Source organism: Chiloscyllium plagiosum, chromosome 6, assembly GCF_004010195.1.
Source record: "Chiloscyllium plagiosum isolate BGI_BamShark_2017 chromosome 6, ASM401019v2, whole genome shotgun sequence".
NCBI lineage: Eukaryota > Metazoa > Chordata > Chondrichthyes > Orectolobiformes > Hemiscylliidae > Chiloscyllium > Chiloscyllium plagiosum.
Genome location: NC_057715.1, coordinates 77426698 through 77451898, shown reverse-complemented (window position 1 = coordinate 77451898; position 25201 = coordinate 77426698). Strand labels below are relative to the sequence as shown.

Sequence of the window (25201 nt, the reverse complement as noted above, 5' to 3'; positions counted from 1 at the left end):
GAAGATTGTTACCAGCACACCAATCATTTCTAGCTATTTCTTTTAATATCCAAAGATAGTAGGTCATTAGCCCCATTAGATTCCCTGGCATGCTTTGCTAGTGATAATAGTTGTAATTTTTTTTCCCCTCTTTTTTGCCTCTTGTCTATTTAGTAATTTTGGGATGCTGTTAGTTTTTCTACTGTGTGAAGATTGTTTCAAAGTATTTATTCCAACTCCTCCACCATGGTCTGGTTCCCCTTTATTATTTCCCCAGCCTCATTCTCTAAGGTGCCTATCCTCACTTTAGCTTCTCTGTTCCTTTTTATATATTTAAAGAAACTCTTGCTGTGTGTCTTGATATTATTTATTACTTGGAGCAGAGAAAATCTAGGAGGAACCTGATAGAGGTGTATAAGATTGAGGGGCATGGGCAGAGTGAATAAAAAGCAGCTGTACCCCTCTGTTGAAGGGTCAGTAATAAGGAGGCATAACTTTAAAGTGAAAGGCAGGAGACTTAGAGGGGAATCTGAGGAAAACATTTTCACCCAGAGGGTGGTGCTGGTCTGGAATGCACTGTCTGCGAGGATAATTGGTACAGGAAACCTCACAACGTTTTAAAAAGTACTTGGATGAGCACTTGAAATGTCACAATCTTCAAGGCTATGGGTCTTGTGTGGGAAATTGGGACTAGTGTAGGTAAGAATGTATTTTTAGCAGTACAGACTTAATGACCTAAAGGGCCTCTTTTGTACTGTATGAGGCTATTTACAAGTTTACCCTCAGTTTATTTTTGCCCTCTTTATTATACTTTTGGCTGTATCTTTTTTTTGGTTTTTAAAACTTCCCAATCCTATAGTTTGCCACATTGTATTTCTTTTCAATTTGATATCAGTCCTTAACTTCCTTGGATAACGATGGTTGGCTTATTCCTTTCCACAAATCCACAAGATAATGTCTTTGCTGTGAGCCTTGAACTAATTTCTTAAACGTCTGCAAATTGTTCCTCAACCATCTTTGCTGCTAAACGCCTTCTGCAGTCCATTCCAGTCAGCGTTGCCCTCATTTCTTTGGAATTAACTGATTGGTTTCTAGACCATTATTATTGAGAAACACAGGATACTTCAAAATCTTCAATGTGTATGTTTTGAAATAGCTTTAGACAAGTATATCAAAATATACATTCCAAAATGTTCCTGAAATATCAGAATTTTGAGTCTTTCATTTTCCCTGTAACCCTTAGATTCATAGATGTATATTGAATCAACAAAAGAGGAAATAAATAAATGCAATCTAATGACTGTTTGTCCAGCAATTTTGAATGTAATTTTTCTATTGTCATAAATGACAGTGTCACAGTTGCACAAAAGAAAAGGAAGATGACGTGTCTGCCTGGGACCCTCCAACCACATGGGATCAATGTCGATTTCACCAGTTCCCTGATCTCCCCATCCCACCCCTTATCCCAGATCCAACCCTCCAACTCGGCGCTGCCCTACTGAACTGTCCTACCTGTCCATCTTCCTTCCCACCTATCTGCTCCACCCTCCACTCTGACCTATCACCATCAACCCTCCCTTTCATCTACATATCGTGTTCCCAGCTAACTTTGGCCCCAGCCCGAGCCACCTCCCATTTATCTTCTCAGGTCCCTTGCCCCTCCCCCCCCCCACCACCACCCAAAATCCTGCTGAAGAGTTTATGCTCGAAATGTCACCTCTCTCTCCCTCCTCGGATGATGCCTGACTGGCTGTGATTATCCAACACCATACTTTTTAATCCTGATCTCCAGCATCTTCAGTCCTCACTTTCTCCTAGTAGTGCAAGAGTCCCCCTAAAGTTCTGTGCACATATCTGTTTTCCATTTTGCAAGCTAATGGCAGAATTACTCCCTCAGCGAAGTGCAGTCAGAACCATGTCTGTGTTACCACTAGTAGCTCAGTTGTTCAAAAGGGATGAAAAAGGAGAAGGTAGAAGTAATAATGACAGGGGAACAGATAGGTTTTTTTGTGGCCAGAAATGTGACTCCACGATGGAATATTTCCTCCCTGGTGCTGGGGTCAAAAATGTCATCGAGCAGCTGTAGGACATTTGTTCTGTAGAGGGTGAACATTCGGAGCTCATAGTCCATGTTGGTATTAAGGACTTGGGATGTGGTCCTGCAACCAGAATTTAGGGAGTCAGGTAGAAATTTAGGAAGCAGGATCTCCCTTCATTGTGCTTTAGAAGAATGAGAGGTGACCTTATTGAAACATGCAAGCTTTTAAGGGGGATTTAAAAGGTGGATGCTGAAAGGCTGTTTTCTCCTTGTGAGAAAGTCTAGGACCAGAGGGCATAATCTTACTGTAAGAATTGCAGAGTTTGGACAGAAATTAGGAGGAATTTCTTCCTTGAGGATGATGAAACTATAGAATTGTTACAGAGGCTGCGGTCGCCGGGTTGTTAAGGATATTTAAAGGTTGAGTTAGACAGATTTTTAATAAGTAAAGGAATCAAAGATTATGGGGAAATGCAGAAAAGTGGAGTTGAGAATTATCAGATTAGCTATGATCTCATTGAATGGCAGAACAGATCCGAATGGGCCAAATGGCTTACTGCTGCTCCTATTTCATTTGGTAAAATGTGGTAATCGGTGGATTACTCCCAGTGCCATGTGAAAATAAGAATGTATATACTAGATTAAGACAGATGACCTTGTGCCTGGAAAGATGGTGCTAGATGCTGGGCATTGGATTTCTGGGACGAGCTCTAGGGAAAGTAGCACCTGAACAAGCCAACAGGTGCACCTGAACAGCAGGCATGAGTTTCTTGGGGAGCCTTTGGTTAATGCTGTAGAGAGGTCTTTAAACAACTTTATGAAGAAAGTCTTTTATACAAGAGTACCATTGTTGACAAAATACATGGAAAGACAGTTAGCACTAACATATAGTAAAACATTGTAAAAACAATGACTGCAGATGCTGGAAACCAGATTCTGGATCAGTGCTGCTGGAAGAGCACAGCAATTCAGGCAGCATCCGACGAGCAGCAAAATCGATGTTTCTGGCAAAAGCCCTTCATCAGGAATAAAGGAATATAGTAAAACATTGCAAGGCAGAATATAATGAAGTCTATATTAGGGTTACTACGCGACTCCGTGAATGCAAGGAGTGTAACAAATAAGACCTGGGAATTACAGGTGCAGATTGTCATGTGGATATAGGTTATGGTGATTACCGAGACCTGGCTCAAGGAAGACCAGAACTTATTATTAAATATTTCTGTGTACAAGATGTTCACAGGAAAGAGTGAAACAGGAAAAACAGGAAAGAAATGAGGGGCAGAATATTGATGAAGGAAAGCAGTGGAGTACTGGAGAAAGAGGATATCTCTGAGGCTATAAAGACAGAATCAATTTTGCTCGACCTAAGGAACAAAGCAGATTCAATTACATTGCTCAGTGTAGCCCATAGATCTCCAAGTAGTAAGAAGGATGTAGAAGGACGGTTAAGTTCTGTTTCCTGAGGTTCTTACACACTTGATGCAACTGCAGCACACCAACTTTTGTGAACGAGCAACCAAATTTATTAAGCACAGTACAGTACAAGCTTTGGAGACACTTTGAACACTCCTCGCCATTCTTGCGAATCGTGTCCAGGGGTCTCTGTCTGGCGGAACCTTTAAAACACACCTTGCAGGACTTACGGGGTCATGGCAAATGCTCTCTCTGAACAAAGGAAACAATCCTTTTTATACAAAATGTTTACATCAAAGTTAATAACGCTCACAAGACAACTCCCAGTCACTCCCTCGCAGTCACATGCCACTCAAGATAAAAGTGACCACCTCCCTTCCAGAAACAATATAATGCAAATTGTCCCTTAATGGCTAGATGTGGTGTGAATTGTATTCTGTCTAAACTACAGGAAGTAGTCGGAATTCCAACTATGAATGTTCTTATTGATTTCTAGATGAAAATGTAAATCATCCCTGAATGGCAAGGAAATGGCCACGGAAACCTCCCACATTCAACCAAAAGACAGACGCACCACCTTACCCATGGGGCATTCAATTTCTTGCAGGTCAGCAGTGCAAATTAACTCTTTAATATCACAGGACAAGACTGCAGGGAAATTAGAGATAGCCACAGAGAGTAGTTTATAATAGAGGACTTACACGAGATATCCCATTCAATATTTGAGTAAGTAAAGGGACAGTAAGAGACAAATGTTCATGTATCATGTTCAAGAGAATTTCCAACCTCAGTCTGTATCTAGACCAACAAAAGAGATGCATTGTTGGACCTGGCTTTTGGCAATGAGGTGGGCCAAGTGCCTGAACTGCTGTGCTCTTCCAGCACCACTAATCCAGATTCTGGTTTCCAGCATCTGCAGTCATTGTTTTTACCAAGTGGAGTAAGTGTCAGTGGAGGAACACTTAGGAAATAGTGGTCATTGTCATTCTCCAAAATCATCCTAAAGCTTACAATGGTCAGTTCAGAGTAAGAAAAAATAATCAGCAGAGAGAGTGAACTTCAGTGGCGCAAGAATAGTACTGGGCATGAAAGATTGGCAGGAAAAACCGTAATGGAGCACTGGGCTACTTATTTAAAAATGAGGTGGTTCAGATACAATCAAAGTATATTCTCTCAAGGGAAAAGTAAGACCAAAAAATCCAGAGCTCCCTGGATGGCAAAGGAAATCAAAATAAAGAAGAAAGGGTTTGCTTGTGATGTGTGGGAAATACAATTGAGAACCAAAAGGATTTGGCTGGCAAGTGAAAAAAGAATAGTAGAGGAGAGAAGAGAAATTGAGACAGTGTGGTAGACAACATAAGGGGCAACCCTAAAGTCTTCCATAGGTATATAAACAGCAAAGAGTGGTAAAAGGAAGAGTAAGGCTGATGGGGACTCAAAAAGAAGATTTGCACATGGAAGCAAGGGCTATGGTTGAAGTATTAAATGAAAAACTTTGCATCTGCCTTGTCTGTATCAAGGAGTTAGATGCTACCCAGGCCATGGTGATAGAGGAGGAAACTCTGTCACTATCAAGGTTCAAATTGATGAGCATGAAGTGTTGGATAGATCGTTGGTTTCTAAATCAGGACTGGGTTAGATGCACCCAAGGAAATTATAGGGGCACCAACTACGATCTTTGAGTTTTCTTTAGATTCTGGATGTGCCAGAAGACTGTAGAATTGCAAACATCACACCCTTGTTTAAATAAAATGTAAGGATAAGACCAGCAATTACAGACAAGTCAGTTTAGCTTCTTTGGTGGCAGTGAAGCTTCTAACAACAATTATTCGGTAGAGTTAATAGTCACATGAAAAATGGTGAATGATTAGATAAAGGGAGAAAGTGAGGACTGCAGATGCTGGAAATCAGAGCTGAAAAATGTGTTGCTGGAAAAGCGCAGCAGGTCAGACAGCATTCAAGGAGCAGGAGAATCGACATTTCAGGCATAAGCCCTTCTTCAGGAATGATTAGGTAAAGCCAGGATTTCTAAAGAAGAAATTGCACTAAACTAACTTGCTGGAGGTTTTTTTTTGAAGAGATAATGGGGATAGTTGCTGAGGGTAATGCTATTGATGTGGTGTACATGGAATTCCAGAAAACGCTCAACTCAATGCTACACGATAGATATAGAAAACAGGGAGTGGGGATAAAAGGGTTCTTCTCATGATTGCAACCGGTGACAAAATGGTGTTCTACAAGGTTTGGTGTTGGGACCACAACTTTTCACTTCATACATTAACGATCTAGATGAAAGAATCCAGGACGTTCTGGCTAAGTTTGCAGACAATACAAGGATAGGTAGAGGGACAGGTAGTATTGAGGTAGGGAGGCTGCAAAGGATTTGGACAGGTTAGGAGGGTGGGCAAAGATGTGGCAGATTAAGTACAATGTGGGAAAGTGTGAGGTCATAACTTTGGTAGGAAGAATAGAGGCATGACTATTTTCTAAATGGGGAGAAAATTTAGAAGTTTGAAATGCAAAGAGACTTGGGAGTTCTAGTCCAGGAGTCTCAAGATAAACTTGTAGGTTGAGTCAGTAGTTAGGAATGCAAATGTAATGATGGCATTTATTTAGAGAGGACTTGAATATTAAAGCAGGGATTATACTTGTGAGACTCTGTAAGGCTCTGGTCAGAGCACATTTGGAATATTGTGCACAGTTTTGGGCCCCATATCTCAGAAAGGATGTACTGGCCTGGGATGTATTCAGATGAGGTTCGCAAGAATGCTTCCAGGAATGAAAAGATTAATGTACGAGAAACATTTGAGGACTCTGGGTCTATAGTTGACAGAGTTTAGAAGGATGAGGGGGGGATCTAATTGAAATGTACAGAATACTGAATGGCCTGGACAGAGTGGGTTTTGGGAAGATGTTTCCATTGGTAGGAGAGACTAGGACCCAAAGGCACAGCCTCCGAGAAAAGGGAAGACCTTTTTAGAATGGAAATGAGAAACCTTTCCAGCCAGAGAGTGGTGAATCTATGGAATTCATTGCCACAGGTCATTGAGTATACTTAAGACTGAGATAGATAGGTTTTTGAGGATAAAGGGGATCAAGGCTTACCGAGAAAAAGCAGGAGAATGGAGTTGGAAAACTTATCAGCCATGATTGAATGGTGGAGCAAACTCTGGGCTGAATGGTCTAATTTCTGCTCCTACATCTTATGGTCTTAAATGTGTTATTGTGCATGGAATAAAAAGGAAAGTAATAATTTAGGTATTGAATTGCCTGAGTGATAGAAAACAGAGTAATAGTTGATTTAATGTTTTTTGGGCTGGAATAAATTTTTTTTATTGTGGAGTTTACCAAAGATTGGTATTGGGACTGTTGCTTTTCCAGATACATAGCTCTCTGGACATATCAAATAACAGAGAATATAATGCCTCAGGGGTGCAGGAACTGAGGAACCTCAGTGCATATGTGCTCAGATCATTGAAGGTAGCAGGACAGGTCAATTAATAATGCGTCAGTATTCTGGGTCAAAACATGTGGCACTGGAAAATCACAGCAGGTGAGGCAGCACCCGAGGAGCAGGAGAATCTGCATTTCAGGCATAAGCCCTTCATCAGGAATGTAGAGGGGAAGGGGGCTGAGAGATAAATGTGGGAGTGGGGCTGGGGGGGGAGATAGCTGGGAAAGTGATAGATAGATAGAGGTGGGGGAGTGACATGTTGAAGGCGAGGGTGGAAGGGATAGGTGTGAAGGAAGATGGATAGGTAGGACAGTTCAAGAGGGCAGTGCCGAGTTGGAGGGTTGGAACTGGTATGAGGTTGCTGTGTCTTCAGCTACCAAGATTCTAAGCTTCAGAATTTCTTGCCTAAAACTCTCTTGATTTTCCGCTTTTTCTTCCTTTACATTTATTGTACATTTCAAATCTAGCTGTTTGGCCTAGTGTGTGATATCTAGCCCAATATCACCTTTATGAGCGTTTTTATAACTCTGAATTGATGTACCTTAGGATATGATATAAATGTAAGTTTTTGTTTTTGTCATCATCATTTTATTGTGACTTCTACATTTCAGATAAGGATGCCCATAAGAAGGAAAGCAAAGCAGATTTTATGTTGAAACAAATTTAAGGACCACAAGCATCAATAAAAAGAAGGATTGAAAATCTTTGCAGTGCCTGAAACTCAAACACAGCTTATTTATGATAAACAAAAATTGGTTTTGTGATGAGGCCAAAGACCTTTCCAGCCACTTCATATACCGGAAACAGCCGCCAGAGACTGCAGGAAATTCGAGAGGGGTTGAAACAACCTCATAAACCTTCAGGCCAGGCTTTAACTGGTGGCTCCAACAATGAAACCCCACTAGACCTGAAATCTGTTGTTGCAAAGGATGCTACTAGACAACAGCAAATGCGACCTGTACCGAAATTTGGGCCTTATCAGAAAGCTCTCCGAGAAATCAGAAACTCCCTGATGCCATTTGCAAATGAGTCTGGTTCATCTACTAGTGTTGAAGTAAATAGACAGATGTTACAAGAATTGGTAAATGCTGGATGTGATCAGGCAAGTCACCGAATTATTTTAATATTTTTGCTATTTGTCATTATTTTATAAGCTTGTGTGTCTTAAAGCTTTTGATTCCATCTTGGAAAAATACTGACCCCTATGTTTTCATGAGGTCAGCTGCTTATTAATGGCGTACATTGGCTGTGATTGCAGTATGTAAAAAAGAATAGAGCAGGACTCAGAAATGTTGGATCCCAGCCCAGGTTTTGGCCTTCTATCAGAGTCGATCTGGGTGAAACTCAGAAATCACAAGCCATACGTGATGCTGACAGAGGGGGCATGGATAGGGGTAAATTAATTCTGACTGTAGAATTGTGAAATCTGCCATGCAGTGTCTCTCATGCACTCATTTGATTTTCTGTATTTTTAATTACTCTTTGCTGAGAGAAAACTTATGTATTATTGTTCCAGAAGTTCACATGCACCAATATGAACTTTTCCCGATCATGAGGTTCTGGAATCCTGTCAGCTGCTTTTGATTTTTTTTAATTGACAGTATTGTACATTACTCAAGGTCTCTTTTAGATTTCTTTTGTAATTGAAACAAGGTTTAAAAATTGGGCATGTTTGCTGATCCTTGATCCATCATAGCGTGTTGGTTCCTTTTCTTTTCCTATTCCTAATTAACAATTACAGTTCAATTTGCTGTGCCTTCCTGTAGATATTTTTGATATTTATTGAATTTGGGTTAAAATGTAAAATAACTGCTATTAAAGATAAATTCAATGCATTTTTAATTATTTGATTGCAATGTGAAGATAAAAATGACTTTTTCCTTACAGTAACAAAAAATATATATTGTACTTTGTGAAAATACTCTTCTTCATGTTGAGCTGAGTGTAAAATACTTTTTTTTGAGAAATCTTTTGTACATTGTTCCTATATATTCATTCTTGCTCTGCTGGAGAACAAATGGATTCATGCTATTGCACAACAGATTGCTTGAGAAGTATTAAAGTCAAGCAAAGGTAAATGACAAAGCTGCTCAAGTTTGAATTACAAAAGACAATCGCTTTGTCATAATTTGGAGGTGCCGGTGTTGGACTGAAGTGTACAAAGTTAAAAATCACAATACCAGGTTTTAATCCAACAGGTTTATTTGGAAGCACTAGTTTTTGGAGTATAAGATCGTAAGACAAAATTTGTAGCAAAAGTTTACAGTGTGATGTAACTGAAATTATATATTGAAAAAGACCTGGATTGTTTGTTATGTCTCTCATCTTTTAGAATGGACATGTGGGTTTCAGTTCTTTCATATGTAAATTCCAGAACTTTCTTCAAGGTACAATCTCAAGTGAGCTTTTGCAACAGGTACCAAGCTGGCCCAAATAATGCATTGAAGGTATGAGGTGCCCTATTTGAGGCTGTCTGTGCCCCAATATTCCGACTGATTCTCATCTAAAAAAAGGGATTTACAGAATCTTACATGGATTCATGCAGTTTTTGAGCAAATTAAAATGTAATTCTGCAAGTACAAATTCACCCGACAAACTTATATATGTGGGGGGGGGAGGTGGGGTGGAGACTGTATGTGTGTGAATGAGAATGTAAAGGGGTGTAAGTCTGTGGGAGTGTATGACAGAGAGCTTGTGTATGGGAGAGGGGGACAGAGTCTGCATGAGTATATGGGTCTGTAGGAATATGTGTGTGTGTTTTGTGCAATAAGTAACGTTTAATTCACTACAGTGCTTAGCAAAGTAACATTCAATCCCGTCTTTCAGCTGAGAAGTATTACCAGGGTCCTGCCTGCTCTAAAGTAGACACAGACAATTCCATGTCACTGTTCGAAGAAGAGAAGGGAAGATTTTCTCCGTATCCTGACTAATATTTATCCACAAACCATCATCATAATGTCATGTAAATGATAAATTATGGACTTTCAATTAATGAGAGTTGAAAATTTGTTTTAATATCTTCAGCCATCGTGGATTTAAATAGTTTCATAAAAGGAAGAAGTTGATCCATAAAATTGCTACAATGAGCACCTGGCCACAGCTTGAGGCAGATTCGGGAAAATCAATGTGAAATAAACCAAATTGTCTGAATTGAAGTTAGCATTTTACCTGAAGACATTGAAACTAGTGAACTGAGTCAGGTATCAAGAAACTCTCACTTCCTGTTTTAATTTGCATTTGTATGATAAGTTACACATGTACATCATGAAAGGGTTTCCTGTAACTATCCAGTTTGGGAAGACAATTGAGCTAGACTTGGAATACAGAAATTTTCATGAGCTGCTTGACAAAGCAGAAGTCAGAAAGGAAAGTGGATTGGTAACATTCAAATTAGGAGATCATTTTTCTTTCTCCTTGTTTCTCTAAAGCTAGAAATGACATGAAAATAATTAGAGAAATGTCCATTTATTGGAAACTCCAGATGCTATAATTCTGAGGAGACAAGACATCAACTAAACAGTCATGGTCTTAGAGTTCTTTTGTTGTTATAGCTGAACCTAAGAATTAGAACTGGAATTCCAACAGAAAAAAAGAATTATTCAAGTTTGCCAATTTAACACGTGAGTTGAGGGAAAACAGTAAACCCTTCTTTATATCTTTTGTATAGTTGGCAAAGCAATTAAAGTAGCCAATTGAAAAAAGGGGCACTGCTGTGATGAAGCTCAAAACCTCTCTGCTTTCCATTCTGATGAATGCAGAGGAACAGTTTAGCAGCCATTCTATCTGACAACTGAATTAATGCACCAACCTATAAACTCCAGGAGGTTCAAATCTGAAAACTGTCATTGACTAGAGAGAGATAAGGGCAAAGTAAATCCTGAGGTGAAGTGAAGTTGGGCACTGCATGCATTTCGCATATAGGGTACTGAGATTATTGATATCTGCAATCTATATTTTGAAAGTGGTTGATTAATGCAATTGCCACTCTTGCTGCTCACAAGTAGAGCCAACATGCTCAAGGTAGAACAATAAACATTTATTCTACCCACTCCAGGTGTGGCCAAAACTGTATTTTCTATTTTCATTGCACATGAAAGGTGGAGGGCATCACAGGTCGTGCTTGGCATGGTGATTCACGTGCTCAGCCTGGTAATCAAGGAATGAACTGCCTGACTTATCATGATCTCTGGACTGATGACTCAATCTGCAGGACAGACGCTGGCCCACTCCCTGAACTGCAATAATATGAAGCCTCTCTAAGCAGCCAATAATGTTCAATACTCTGGACTGAGATAGAACACAACCCTTGACTGCAGCAGCAGGATCCCAAATGATGGCAGTCCTCCAGATTTGATTATTCTCTGACTTGGAGACCTAGTCATTTGATTGATTGAAGGACATTGCATGTTTACTGGGTAAGCAGCTGGCACATGCATAAGTACTTTCAAAAAACAAGTTAAGATATCACAAATCAGTATTCTGTAAAGAAGATTACCTCAGTGTACAATGGGATCTTGATCAGGTGGGCCAATGGGCCAAGGAGTGGCAGGTGGAGTTTAATTTAGATAAATGTGAGGTGCTGCATATTTGGAAAGGCAAATCAGGGCAGGACTTATACACTTAATGGCAAGGTCCTGGGGAGTGTTCCTGAACAAAGAGACTTTGGAGTGCAGGTTCGTAGTTCGTTGAAAGTGGAGTCACAGGAGGATAGGATAGTGAAGAATGTGTTTGATCTGTTTGCCTTTATTGGTCAGTGTAAACATATCCATACAGATTAAAGTAATTAGTGATTTTTGAGAAGATTTGTAGCTCAGGTTGATGATAAGTCTGTAAGTTAGTTCGCTGAACTTGAAGATTTATTTTCAAATGTTTTGTCACCATACTGGGTACCATCAGTGAGAGTCTCTGGTGAAGCACTGGTGGTACGTCCCACCTCTTTACTTATAGGTCTTGGTTTCTTAAGGTGGGTGATGTCATTTCCGGTTTTTTTTATTGGGAAAGTAGATAGGATCTAAGCCGATGTGTTTATTGGTGGAATTCTAGTTACAATGCCATGCTTCTAAGAATTCTCACACATGTCTTTGTTTCACTTGTCCTAGGATGTGTGTGTTGTCCTAGTCAAAGTGGTGTCCTTCTCTCTCTGTATGTATGGAAACTAGTGAGAGTGAGATTAAAGTAATGAAGTTGAGTCCTGACAGTTCAGTTGACAAAGTGTTTGGTTGACACAAGATGATCAAGTAACAGTCTATATCAAGTAATGGTCTACATTTAACATTCTTGCTGCGATGCTAATTTAATGAATTGACACATACAGAGTATTCTGCTTCATATTTGGATCAAAGGTTTCTAAACCTCCATACTGATAAATTGTCTCTGTGAAGAATATTTAAGTTTTCAGCAGTGTGAAAATGATTTTGGCATTGGATTATCGCTGCGTTAAGAAGATGTGTACGCTTTGTCTAACAATACTAACTTCCTATTTTGTCACAGACACTGCAATATCCAAGTATAAGTATTTCCTAAAGGTGTATTAGTTAAGAATTATCCAGCAGTGCTTCCATTCTGGCATTTTGAATGATTTCTTCATATAAATTGTGTTTACATCACACCGTCTGTGGAAGGTATTTCTTCCAAACAGGAGTACTCCAAGGAAATTCCTGGTAAATGTTTTTAAAAATACACATTTGTAAAATGAAGATGTGTCTTTGAGAAAAGATGCATGTGGTGTTGAATAATTGATATTCTGTGAATGTAATTCCATCAGGACCAAAAAGTTAATTTTCCACCCAGATTTTGGACATAATATTTTGTTGGGTAAACAGGATGGAGTATAAAGTAATGCATTCACATGGATGATTGCCCAAGAAACTTGCTTTGTAGCAAGGAAGATCCAAACTGTAGACTAAAATTTTCTTATTTTCTAAGCAATTAATTGCTATAAATTTCCAAAAGAAGTTTCAAATGTGTGTTACAATCTAGAATGAGGTGCTTGTAAGGGTGGTAGAAATAAATTTGATCCCTTTCAAAAATAAATTAGATAATTTATTTTCATTTTGACTAATGGTATAGACAAGGTCAGCGTAGAGTCATAGACGTGTACAGCACGGAAACAGACCCTTTGGTCCAACACATCCATGCTGACCAGATATCCCAACCCAATCTAGTCCCGCCTGCTAGCACCCAGGCCATATCCCTCCATACCTTTCCTAATCATATACCCATCCAGATGCCTTTTAAGTGTTGCAATTGTACTAGCCTCCACCACTCCCTCTGGCAGCCCATTCTACACATGCACCACCCTCTGCATGAAAATGTTGCCCCTTAGATCTCTTTTATATCTTTCCCCTCTCACCCTAATCCTATGTCCTCTAATTCTGGACTCCACCCATCCCAGGGAAAAGAACTTGTCTATTTACCCTATCCATGCCCCTCATGATTTTATAAACCCCTATAAGGTCACCGCTCAGCCTCCAACACTACAGGGAAAACAGCCCTAGCATATTTAACCTCTCTCTCTAGCTCAAATCCTGCAACCCTGGCAACATCCTTGTAAATCTTTTCTGAACCCTTTCAAGTTTCACAACATCCTTTCGATAGGAAGGAGACCAGAATTGCATGCAATATTCCAAAAGTGGCCAACCCAATGTCCTGTACAGCCACAACATGACCTCCTGACCCCTGTGCTCAGTACTCTGACCAATAAAGGAAAGCATACCAGATGTTTTCTTCACTACCCTATCTACCTGTGACTCTACTTTCAAGGAGCTATGAACCTAAACTCCAAGATCTTTTTGTTCAACAACACTATCCAGGACCTTACCATTAAGTGTATAAGTCTTACAAGATTTGCTTTCCCAAAATGCAGCACCTCACGTTTATCTAAATTAAACTACATCTGCCACTCCTCAGCCCATTGGCCCATCTGATCAAGATCCCATTGTAATCTGAGGTAAATGTCTTCGCTGTCCACTATACCTCTAATTTTGGTGTCATCAGCAAACTTACTAACTATACCTCTTAAGCTCACATCCAACTTATTTATATAAATGACAAAAAGTAGTGGACCCAGCACCGATCCTTGTGGAACTCCACTGGTCACAGGCCTCCAGTCTGAAAAAACAAGTCTCCACCACCACCCTCTGTCTTCGACCTTTGAGCCAGTTCTGTATCCAAATGGCTAGTTCTCCCTGTAATACATGAGATCTAACCTTGCTAACCAATCTCCCATGGGACAACCATTATTGACCCTGGGAAGGTAATCTGTCTTAGTGGTTTTTCAGGCCATTTCACAGGGCAATTTCAACCATATTTTGTGTGGATTTTAAGTCGCATTTAGGCTGGATCTAGATAAAGATAGCTTTCTTCCCTAAGGGACATTAGTGAATCAGTTCGGCTTTTCCAACAATCTTGTAGCTTCATGGTCGCCATTACTGATATTTTTATATTTCAAAAATATACTTTATTCATAAAAAATCTGTATTTATATTAATAGTCACAAATGCAGTTCAATTCTGTACGGTGGCATATCAAGGAAACAAACATTGGATATTGATAAGTATGTAATGTAGCTCACTGAGCTTCAAGTTTTGTTTTCAGATGTTTCGTCACCATACTAGGTAACATAGTCAGTGAGACTATCTGAAGTGCTGATGATATGCCCTGCCTCTCTCTTTACATCTACCTTCCCTTGGGGAAAAAAAGAACCGGACATGACATCGCCCACCTTAAGAAACCAAGACCTATAAATAGAGAGTGGGGACATACCACCAGCGCTTCATCGGAGACTCTCACTGAGAATGTTACTTAGATTGGTGACGAAACACCTGAAAACAAATCTTCAAGCTCAGCAAACTAACCTACATACTTATCATCAACCTGAGCTACAAATCTTCTCAAAAATTGGAGTTTGACTCTATCCAAACAAACCAAAGGCTTGTCATGCTTTGAACCAGACTATATTTCATTAGCAAAACTTACATGCATTTGAGACATCAGGAGGGTCTGATAACTGAACTGACCACCATTTAACTTCAGCAGGAAGACCTTAGACAGTGGTTTTTCTCCACTGCGCCTTAGCAGCAGCTGTCCCAAGTTTTAGTGCAATTGAATTCAGTTCGCAAGTTACCATGGTGAGATTTGAATGCTTCTCTCCAGATTAGAAGCCCATGCTTCATTATTACTAGTTCAGTAAAATAACTACCATTCCCTGAATTTGAAGGGGGGAAAATAATGCGAAGCTGTGCAGAAAATCAGAGGGGTGGGACTAGTTTGGTCGCACTTTCAAAGAGCTGGGATAGGAATGATGGGTCAAATATCTTCTTTTGGTGTCACATCGTTCTGTGATATAGAAGTAGAAGTCAGTGGAATGTGATTCAGATAGATCCTATAATGGGTGAGCTGCCCAACCAAATTACAGCCTTGGCAGTGAAAATGAGAATTTACCCTACCATGCTTTGTTGACTTACTTCTATGATTTTTTTTTAAATAGCAGCATTTGAATCTTGGAAGGCCTATGTACCAATCCTCAATTCTTGATCCTGTATAATAAATAACATTATTACAAACTCATTTTGAATTGCCTTGGAGATTGTTTTTGAGAAGCAACCAAACAAAATAATTTTGATTGCAACATATATGAGCTGCATAACTGCAATATACTTAGAATGAGTTCAACTATTGCTGAACAAGAAAATGTGTAAATAAATCAGAGGCTAGAATGTAAATACAACAGCTGGAATTCTCAGATTTTGTTATGCGGCCAAGAGCGTTTTAAAATTCTTATTCTGTTATACATATCGCTAGATAGTCATTTTAAAAAGTTCATTTAAAAAAAAGTGTAATTTCACTGTTCTCCCCCTTCATGCCACAACCTAAAGGACTAGCTACACTACCATACATCAAAAACATTTCTGAACTGACAGCCAGACTACTGCGATCACTAGGACTCATAACAGCACACAAACCAACAGCCACTCTCAGACAACTCACCAGGACAAAGGACCCGATACCCAGCATGAGCAAAACCCATATAGTGTACAAAATCCCATGCAAGGACTGCACAAAACACTATATAGGACAAACAGGAAGACAGCTAACGATCCGCATCCATGAACACCAACTAGCCACGAAACGACATGACCAGCTATCCTTAGTAGCCACACACTCAGATGACAAGCAACATGAGTTCGACTGGGACAACACTACTATTGTAGGTCAAGCCAAACAGAGAACAGCCAGGGAATTCCTAGAGGCATGGCACTCATCCACAGATTCCATCAATACAAATCACTATAAATGCCGGAGGAAACATCACAGAAGCGCTTCACAGGAGGCTCCCAAGCACTGAGGATGTCACCTAGACAGGGGACGAAACGTCTGCAACACAAATTCCCAGCTCGGCAAACAGAGCCACAACAAAAAATTGAAGAACATTGTTCATTAGAAGACACCTTATGGTTCCAAAGTTTCATCTCTTGAGTGCAATGTGCTCTAATGTCAACTCATGAATAGCATGTTTTGTGTAAACCGTTAAGCTTAACTTTGAAATTATACTGTAAATGCTTTGAAAGATAAATGCCAGATTCCTTGGAGATTTAGCATTTAATCTAGGCTCTAAAAATTGCGTTTTGCTACATAATGTCTATATATAAAACAACTAAGTGCATTCTTCAGGTTGTTGGAATTATAGGGACATCAAAATGAAGATTTAAAGTTAGGATTGTGAAACTCGAGGCCAGAAGAGGGCGTTAGAGCAGAATACTCGAGAGCAGTGGGATGTTTGGAGCAGAGTTAGAGGCTGGAGAATAGGGGGAAAAAAATAGAGGAAAATTTTTTTGAGAAGCTAGAGGAGAATAGAAACTGTGTGGAGTTGGAGAAGCAGATTAAAGGGTCATCAGTGAATGTTGCAGTGAATTTAAAAGCAGGGAGGTTATGTTGCAGCTGTATAGGGTGCTGGTGAGGCCACAGCAGGAGTACAGCGTGTAGTTTTGGGTCTCCTTACTTGAGAAAGGATATATGTGATGGGGTGCAGAGGAGGTCACTAGGTTGATTCCAGAGTTGGGGGGGTTTGGCTTATGAGGAGAGACTGAGTAGACTGGGATTATATTCATTGGAATTTAGAAGAATGAGGAGGGATCTTTTAGAAACATAAAATTATGAAGCAAATAGATAAGATAGAAGTAGAGAGGATATTCCCACTGGCGGGTGAAATTAGGACAAGAGGCCTCAAAGTTAGGGAAAGCAGAGTTAGGATTGAATTGAGAAGGAATGTCTTCACCCAGAGGATTGTGAATTTGTGGTATTCCATGCCCAGTGAAGTGGTTGAGGTTTCCTCATTAAATGTTTTTAAAGCTAAGATAGCTTTTTCTTTGAACAATAAAGGACTTGAGGATTATGATGAGAGGGCGGGTAATCTGAGCTGAGGCCAAGAAAAGATCAGCCATGTTCTTATTGAATGGCAGAATGGCTCGAAGGACCAGATGGCCTACTTCTGCTCCTATTTTTGATGTTCTTATGTTCTAATTTGAGGGAACGTGTTCCATTGATGTGAAAGAAGGACAGTAAGCTTAACTAGAATGGAACTGGGGGATGAGAGGCAGTTTGGGAGAAAAGATAGAGGTAGAATGGGAAGGGAAGAAGGTGAGGGATGGGGTATGTTTTGAACTTATTTGAGTTTAGTTTCAAATATACATCGATATGTCAATGGGGGTGACTGGCAGACCATTGCTGCATATTAAAATCCAACATATGTTTGCCTGTGCATTTTGGACCCAATGGGGATGTTTTGTGTTTAAATAGCAGAGGTAAAAATGCAGGTTGACAAAGTCAAATACTTAGGTAAAAACAATGACTGCAGATGCTGGAAACCAGATTCTGGATCAGTGGTGCTGCAAGAGCACAGCAATTCAGGCAGCATCTGAGGACAGGCAAAATTGACGTTTCGGGCAAAAGCCCTTCATCAGGAATAATCCTGATGAAGGGCTTTTGCCCGAAACGTCGATTTTGCCTGTCCTCGGATGCTGCCTGAATTGCTGTGCTCTTCCAGCACCACTGATCCAAAGTCAAATACTTGTCTAGTCAGAGGTTAATTTCGAGTTTACACATCACACAAACAGGGACATTCGGCCTCTGATTTTCGGGTGATCATCTTCCAATGTGGACTTCGGGATATGCAGCAATGCAGAGTGGCCAAGCAGAGGCTGATAGCCAAGTTTGGTAACCATGGGGATGGCCTCAACCGGGACCTTGGGTTCATGTCATGCTACAGGGGAGCCCACTACACTATACGCTGTCTCACACTCAAAACACACTCTCTCTCTCTCTCTCTCTCTCGTTCTCTCTCTAAGTATGGGGTGACTTCGCATTTGCAGATACATTCTGTTTTTGCTCAAAAAGGACACACCTACATCCATATAACATTTTATAAATTCCTACTTTGGAAATAGAACCAGTCTGACTCCTTACTTATGGTCTGGGATACAGACAGACTCTGACCTCATACCTTTAATACATTGTCTGAGCTGAGATGTCACTTTTTAAATATAAAACCCTAAGTTATCTCAAGAATGTGCCTTAAAGGAAGTTTTGGCATTTACATATTAATGAACTGAAACCTGCAACCCACTCTAAAAAATGAAAGATGTAACAGCTATCTAGGTTTAATTGCATTGCACTGTGATCTTTTGCTATAAACTCTGTGTCTTATGATCCTGCCCCACTAGTTACCTGATGAAGGAGCTGTGCTCTGAAAGCTAATATTTCCAAATAAACCTGTTGGACTTAACTTTGATCACAGACTCCAACAACACTGATTACTTGCTTGTCAAATTTACACACCCAGTTATTACCCAATTAACCCTTAATATATATCATCCTCTTCCCGAATTCTATGGGTGTCAGGCAACCCTCCCAGATTCTACAAATTGATAACATATTCCTTTTTTTATTTTCAATGTTTGTGTGTGTCATATATAATAAAACAAAAAATATAAAATTACATTATACATTTTTTCTCTTATAATACATATTTTCTAATAATTTATTTGAGCTTGCTTCTTTTTTCATAAAGCATTGCTATCCAGAAATTTCAATTTGGAGATTTCTCTGTTCTCCAGCATCTTTTTTTTAAACTGTAGTATTGATTCTCAGTCCTCCTTTTATTCACATGTTGCATTGGATACATGTTAACCCATAGTGACTTCTCATTGACATCGCACACGGTGGGTATTGCTACTGAATCCCTTTCTAGAATTTCTTCCAATAAATTCACCAAGGAATGTGCCGTATCTACTGAGAATTTCTGCTGATGGGGTAATTTTTACTCTTCAGGTCTTTTTTAGATTCTCAAGCTAAAGGGTAACATTTACATCCTTCACCCAAAAGAAAAAGATATAAATCTTCATGCACTTTAGAACCTGTTTTGAGATTTGCATAAGTAAAAAGAGTAATTTTGTATTCCTGACATCTGACATTATGATTTGAAATTTCCATTTCAGTTTGGAAGCTGCTGCATCTTTTTATGAGATCCTATTTTGCCTAACAAAAAAGAGGCTAAGATTTTCCAAAAAGAGGTGAAGCAACCGCTATTCATTTTCCCTCATCAAATAAATGTACTTAAAATCTCTTGTAGCCTGACTCTGAATTTTAAGTTCTGCTTAATGACAATGTTTTCAGGTTTGCTGCTTCTGTCTCACAGAAGAGATCACCCATGTGCCTATAAAGATGCCTGAAAGGTTGTCCCTCGTGGTACCAGTAAAACCGTGCATCTTTCAACTGGAGACAGCCCATTTTGTAATAAGACAAATCTTGCTGAAAAGTTCCATACTCTAGAGCCATTATTATGCATTATAAGAATATATATGCATTTATTTAACTTTGAATATTCCCACGCATTCGTGCCTCTTTCGGAGGGTGAAGAAACACTTTCCTTTTGAGCTGGCCTCTTTAATGCAACTTTAATATCAATTGACCCATATTCCTAAATATTTGTTGCTAATAAAGCAGGAAAATCTTGAAAATTGACTTTCCTACTTTTAGGTGAATCGACAATACTCCTTGATCTGTTCAAAACTGTGGCACTAGTATTGCTTTAGCCTTAAGTCCGATCAGAAGACGCATTGTCCACGCATATTAAATTGTATGGAAGAATTATTTGTATTGAAATGGTACCTATGTGTACACCCCAATTGCTTCAGGTGACATTTCTGGCCTGGACTGTATTCCTTGACCTTAAACCTATATCTGTATTTTGCCTTCTATCTCTTTCTGAACTGTTGATCTTCACATGAAACGGATTCCTTTCCCATAGTTCATTAGCCCTAGAAAGAGATGTTGTTTTCACACAGTGTCTGTTTGACCTTCCACTGTTTGAGTAGAGTGTGTCGTTCTGTTGGCTGTTCCAAAGGAAGGATGTGATTGCATAAGAGAAGAACATAGATATTACCTGTGTTGGAATGTTTCAGCTTGAATAGAGACCAGATGGTTAGGTATTGTTCTCCTTAGAGCAGAGGAGACCTGATTTAGATGTAGAAAGTTATGAGAGATATTGATAGGGAGAAACTTTTCCCCTTAATAGAAGGGTCAGTAACCAAAGGGCATAGACTCTCTGGTTAAGGTAAAGGGGAAGAGATTTAGAAGGGAAAATGGAGAATTTTCACCTGGAGGTATCTGCAACTCACTGCCTGAAGTACTCAAGTGTTCGTTTAAATATTTCCTAAAATGAGATTAGTGTAGATAGATGATTGATGTCTGGTATGGATACAATTAGGTAAAGGGATTCTTTCCATGTGATAAAATCCTATGACTCTATAATTATGAAAACAGGAGTTCATTCAGTTTGACAAGTGCAAGCAGCACAACAAAACCACAACTCAAAAGCCAAAAACTGCAGGTGTTGGAAATCTGAAGTAAAACATTAAACGCTGGAAATGTTCAGCAGTTCTCATAAAAGTTCACAGACCTGAGCTTTTAACTCTGATTTTTTCTCTTCATAGTTTCTGTCAGATCTGCTGAATATTTCCAGCATTTTCAGTTCTCCCATTGCAGAGTTCTATAAAGTGCAAAAGACAGCACTCACCTGCATAATCATCCTGTAGTAAATTGGTCAAACTTATTCTGAACAGTAAAAGCTTGCAATTAGAAAGGGTTTGGAGGGATAGGGGCCTGGTGCTGGCAGGTGGGACTAGATTGGGTTGGGATATCTGGTCGGGTTGGACCGAAGGGTCTGCTTCCAAGCTGTACATCTCTATGACTCTGTCTATGACTCTATGCTAAATGTACAAAGTCTATGTCATCAGAGGCAAATAACTGTGTGAAGATGTCAGATTGTCAGAAGTTGTCATGTTTTACTTTGCTTTGCTCATCAGGAATTCTGCCTTCCTTGATTTTGTCAAGGGAAAAAAAAAATAACTAGGAGTTTTATGCATGACAAAGTGTGTACCTTGCTGCCATGGATCTTGACCTTGCAATTGAAGAATGCTACAATAACGTACCCATTTCTGCAATTTGAAACTAAGAAAACTGTTAGGAATCTTTCTCTGCCTTGTTAGATCTTGAATTCTCTGATATGCAAATAGACTAGATTAGGTTGGGATATCTGCTTGGCATGGACGAAGGATCTGTTTTCGTGCTGTACATCTCTATGACTCTAAATAGAGATACAATACCAAACACCTTGCAGAAAATATAGTCATCAAATTCCTGATGTCACTAGGTTGTGTGAAGAAGGACTAATGCAGCACTTACAAGGTTAACTATTGTAGGCAGCATTTGTTATACAATGTATTCAGAATAATAGTCTGGCACCAGACCATACTTATGGTAAACTAACTAACTCTTCTCTTTACTGGTTGGCTCTGTGGAATGTCATGTGGCCAGCTGTGTGTAAACTGTGAATAATTCTCAAATGCTCTCTCAATGCATAGAAAACTTCACTTCGGATATTTCATCCTCTCATTGCTGTTCTTGACTTTAAGTGACAAAAAAAAAGTTGTTAGGCTGTGGAATGCCTAATAAACTAACTGTTCATGTAGTTTATGAAGAATAGTCAGAACTACAACATTGGGGTTGTTTGTGGAGACTATGAATTGCTAATCGATTGATGAATGAAATGCTTGTAAAAGTTCATTCTTTCATTATTCATGGTAGGGTGTTAATTCATACACACTTAAATATATTCCATGTTAGGTTAGTCCTGTTGCACTATTCATGATAAGCAGAGAGTAAAGTGACAAACCTGCTTTCAGAATTATGCCGGGATACTCTTCAATCAGCCACATCATAGAAACTCTACAGTATGGGAAAAGGCCATTTTGCCCATCAAGTCTGCACTGACCTCTAAACCCAGCATCACATCTAGATCATTTACAGTGGCTAATTCACCTAGCCTGCATATCGCTGGACTACGGGAGGAAACCTACATAGACACAGGGAGAATGTGTGGAGTTCTCACAGACAGTCACCCAAGGTTGGAATCGAACCTGGGTCCCTGGCATTGAGGCAGCAATGCTAACCACTGTGCCACCTGACATTGCTCGGATGATGTTTCCTTTGCTTAGCAACCTTAAGTTGTCTCCTTGCTGCTCAGCACCTTTCCAAGTGACTCAAGTGGAATTGGGAATTCAGTATCTTCTAAAATATTGAGATTTTTGCTCGTTGTCACACATTGGGACCAACATTCTTCATTTTGAAAGCTATTTCACAGCATCATTGAACTGTACAGCATGATCCTTTGGTTCAACTCGTCCACACCGAACAGATATTCTAAATTAATCTAATCTCATCCCGTTTGCCAGCATTTGGCCCTCAACTCTTCCTATTCACATACTCATCCAGATGCCTTTCAAATGTTGTATTTGTACGAGCTTCAACCATTTGTGGGCGGCACGGTGGCACAGTGGTTAGCACTGCTGCCTCACAGCGCCAGAGACCCGGGTTCAGTTCCCGCCTCAGGCGACTGACTGTGTGGAGTTTGCATGTTCTCCCCGTGTCTGCGTGGGCACCCTCCGGGTGCTCCGGTTTCCTCCCACAGTCCAAAGATGTGCAGGTCTGGTGAATTGGCCATGCTAAATTGCCCGTAGTGTTAGGTAAGGGGTAAATGTAGGGGTATGGGTGGGTTGCGCTTCGGTAGGTCGGTGTGAACTTGTTGGGCCGAAGGCCCTGTTTCCACACTGTAATGTAATCTAATGTAAAAAAAAATCTAATCATTTCCTTTGGCAACTCATTTCATACACATATCACCTCGGTTTCGCAAAAGTTGCCCCTTGAGTCCCTTTTAAATCTTTCCCCTCTCAGCTTAAACCTATGCCCTCTAGTGTTTGGTTCCCCTACCTTAGGAAAAAGAGCTTGGCTATTCATCCTATCCATTTCCATAATAACTTTATAAACTTCAATGAAGTCACCCCTCAGCCTCTGATGTTCCAGGGAAAATAGCCCTAGCCCATTTAGCCTCTCCCTAAAGCTCAAACTCTCCAACCCTGCCAACATCCTTGTAAATCTTTTCTGAACCCTTTAAATTTTCACAACATTCTTCCTATAGCAGCAAGACCAGAATTGAATGCAATATTCTAATAGTGGCCTAACCAATATCCTATATAATCGCAGCATGATTTCGCAATTCCTATACTCTGAAGACAAAGGCTACTTTATACTTGCCACACATTTCCAGGGGTATCGTGTGAATGATGTAGGGTGATCTAAAAATGCCTTATTCTTTATGTCTAGGATTTCTGTGAGGCAGACAGCTCCAGAGAAGATTTACCTGAGCAATTGAGTGCTCCAAGTCAAGAAGGGTCTTAGGAATACTAACCTTTTTTTGTTAACCAGCAAAGTGGAGAAGAAATTTTTTTTTGATAGCAGCCTCTAAGCCCAGAAGCTGTTTAGAATTTATCTTTTTAGTCTTGCAGTAGTACACAACAACTCTTTCCTAATCCGATATCTGGAGGATATATTCCTATCTGGGAATGTGCAAATGGGTGAACCTGGAAATTTGTTTCCAAGAGCAGTGTTAATTTCATGAATGGCATGTGAACAGAAATAGATAACATGCATAAAATATTAGTCATTCTTGAATAGCATGGGATAATCTTAAAGCAAGCACTGTTGTCTCTTTGCAATCTCCACCTGGAGTTCCAAATCTTGAGGGTAGTTTGGAAATTTGGCAATTTAACCTTTTATAATACAGTAATTGTAACTGTTGCCGTTCTATTTCAACGGTGACTTGAAATGATTTTATTTTTGCTATTTGAAATAATACATTCACAGCCATTGACTCCGTTGGAAAAATAATGTTTCTGGCCTGCAATATTCATTTGCTGTTCCTTGGCAACTATTTTCATTTGTAAAGGAACTGAAGAGTGGAAAGTATGCTAAAGCACGATGATTCTGTACAGTGCTGCAAATGGCACCTCCAAGAAAATGCAGCAGGTCCCAAATTAGATTTATTGATAAACCCCATGATTTCCCTTTTATAACTTCAAGCTTCTTCCACATTTGGATGCCAGTTACTACGTTAATTCAGTCGATGATCCCTCCCCTTGTTGTTTGCAACAGATCTTTTCTGGAGAGTGAATTATGTTTCAAAATTTGACTGCCTGCCTTTGGTGTACCTCTTACAGCAGGATTTACAGCCATTCTGCATTTAATCTTTGAAATAATGGGCAGATTGTTCTGTTTGCAGAGGAAGCAGAATTGAAAGTGGATCAGCCCAAAATTTTCTAGCATTAGTTGGCATGCTGGTTCCCTGGCATATTCCTGCCTTTGGGCCATTTTGTGGCCAATTGTTTTATTGTAAAACTTTTTTGAGTTAATATATCCATGTTGTGCTTCTCTAAGTTCCAGGCACTCTATTTCAGTTTTATAGTAAATGTACTGAGAGAGATAAAGAAATTCTGGGTCGAGTTACCTAACTTGTGTTAGATTCCAGCCCATCATTTCTGATGTCCATAATTTCTGGTGCCTTGGTTCAATCCAGCCAAGACTTGTAACAATGTTTCCTCTCTATGGTGAGTAAAATTCTTAAATGATATAAGTTTGGTCAGTTTCAAAATAGCACAGAAAGTATTCCTAATTTAGCAATTTCACTTTCTAGCATTGAAATGGTAATATATCAACCTTATATCACAGGGACTTCTTCATTTACCAGTAATAGCATGTTGATGAATACAATATTCACTTTAAAAATCATTAAAGAAATCAAATTCTATTTCAATTGCCAATGAAATCAGTATTTTTAGGTAAAATATTTTTGTAGTTAAATTGTGCAATGATAGTTCAATATTGCAACTAGTAGACTCCTAATACTTACACAGTGGCATTTT

The 25201-nt window shown here is 39.5% G+C and overlaps 1 protein-coding gene across 6 annotated transcripts in view; it reads left to right on the top strand.

Annotated features, from left to right (window-relative positions):
• lats2 (large tumor suppressor kinase 2) overlaps nucleotides 1-25201 on the top strand; it is a 92091-nt gene that overhangs the window by 10300 nt on the left and 56590 nt on the right. For 3 of the 6 annotated variants that reach the window (XM_043691922.1, XM_043691923.1, XM_043691924.1), the window contains exons 2-3: nucleotides 3930-4040; nucleotides 7499-7989. In XM_043691922.1, the coding sequence (XP_043547857.1) occupies nucleotides 7651-7989 (339 nt within the window). In that variant the 5' untranslated portion in view covers nucleotides 3930-4040; nucleotides 7499-7650. The remainder of the gene's footprint in view (nucleotides 1-3929; nucleotides 4041-7498; nucleotides 7990-25201) is intronic. The other 3 variants (XM_043691921.1, XM_043691925.1, XM_043691926.1) reach the window with 1 other exon arrangement.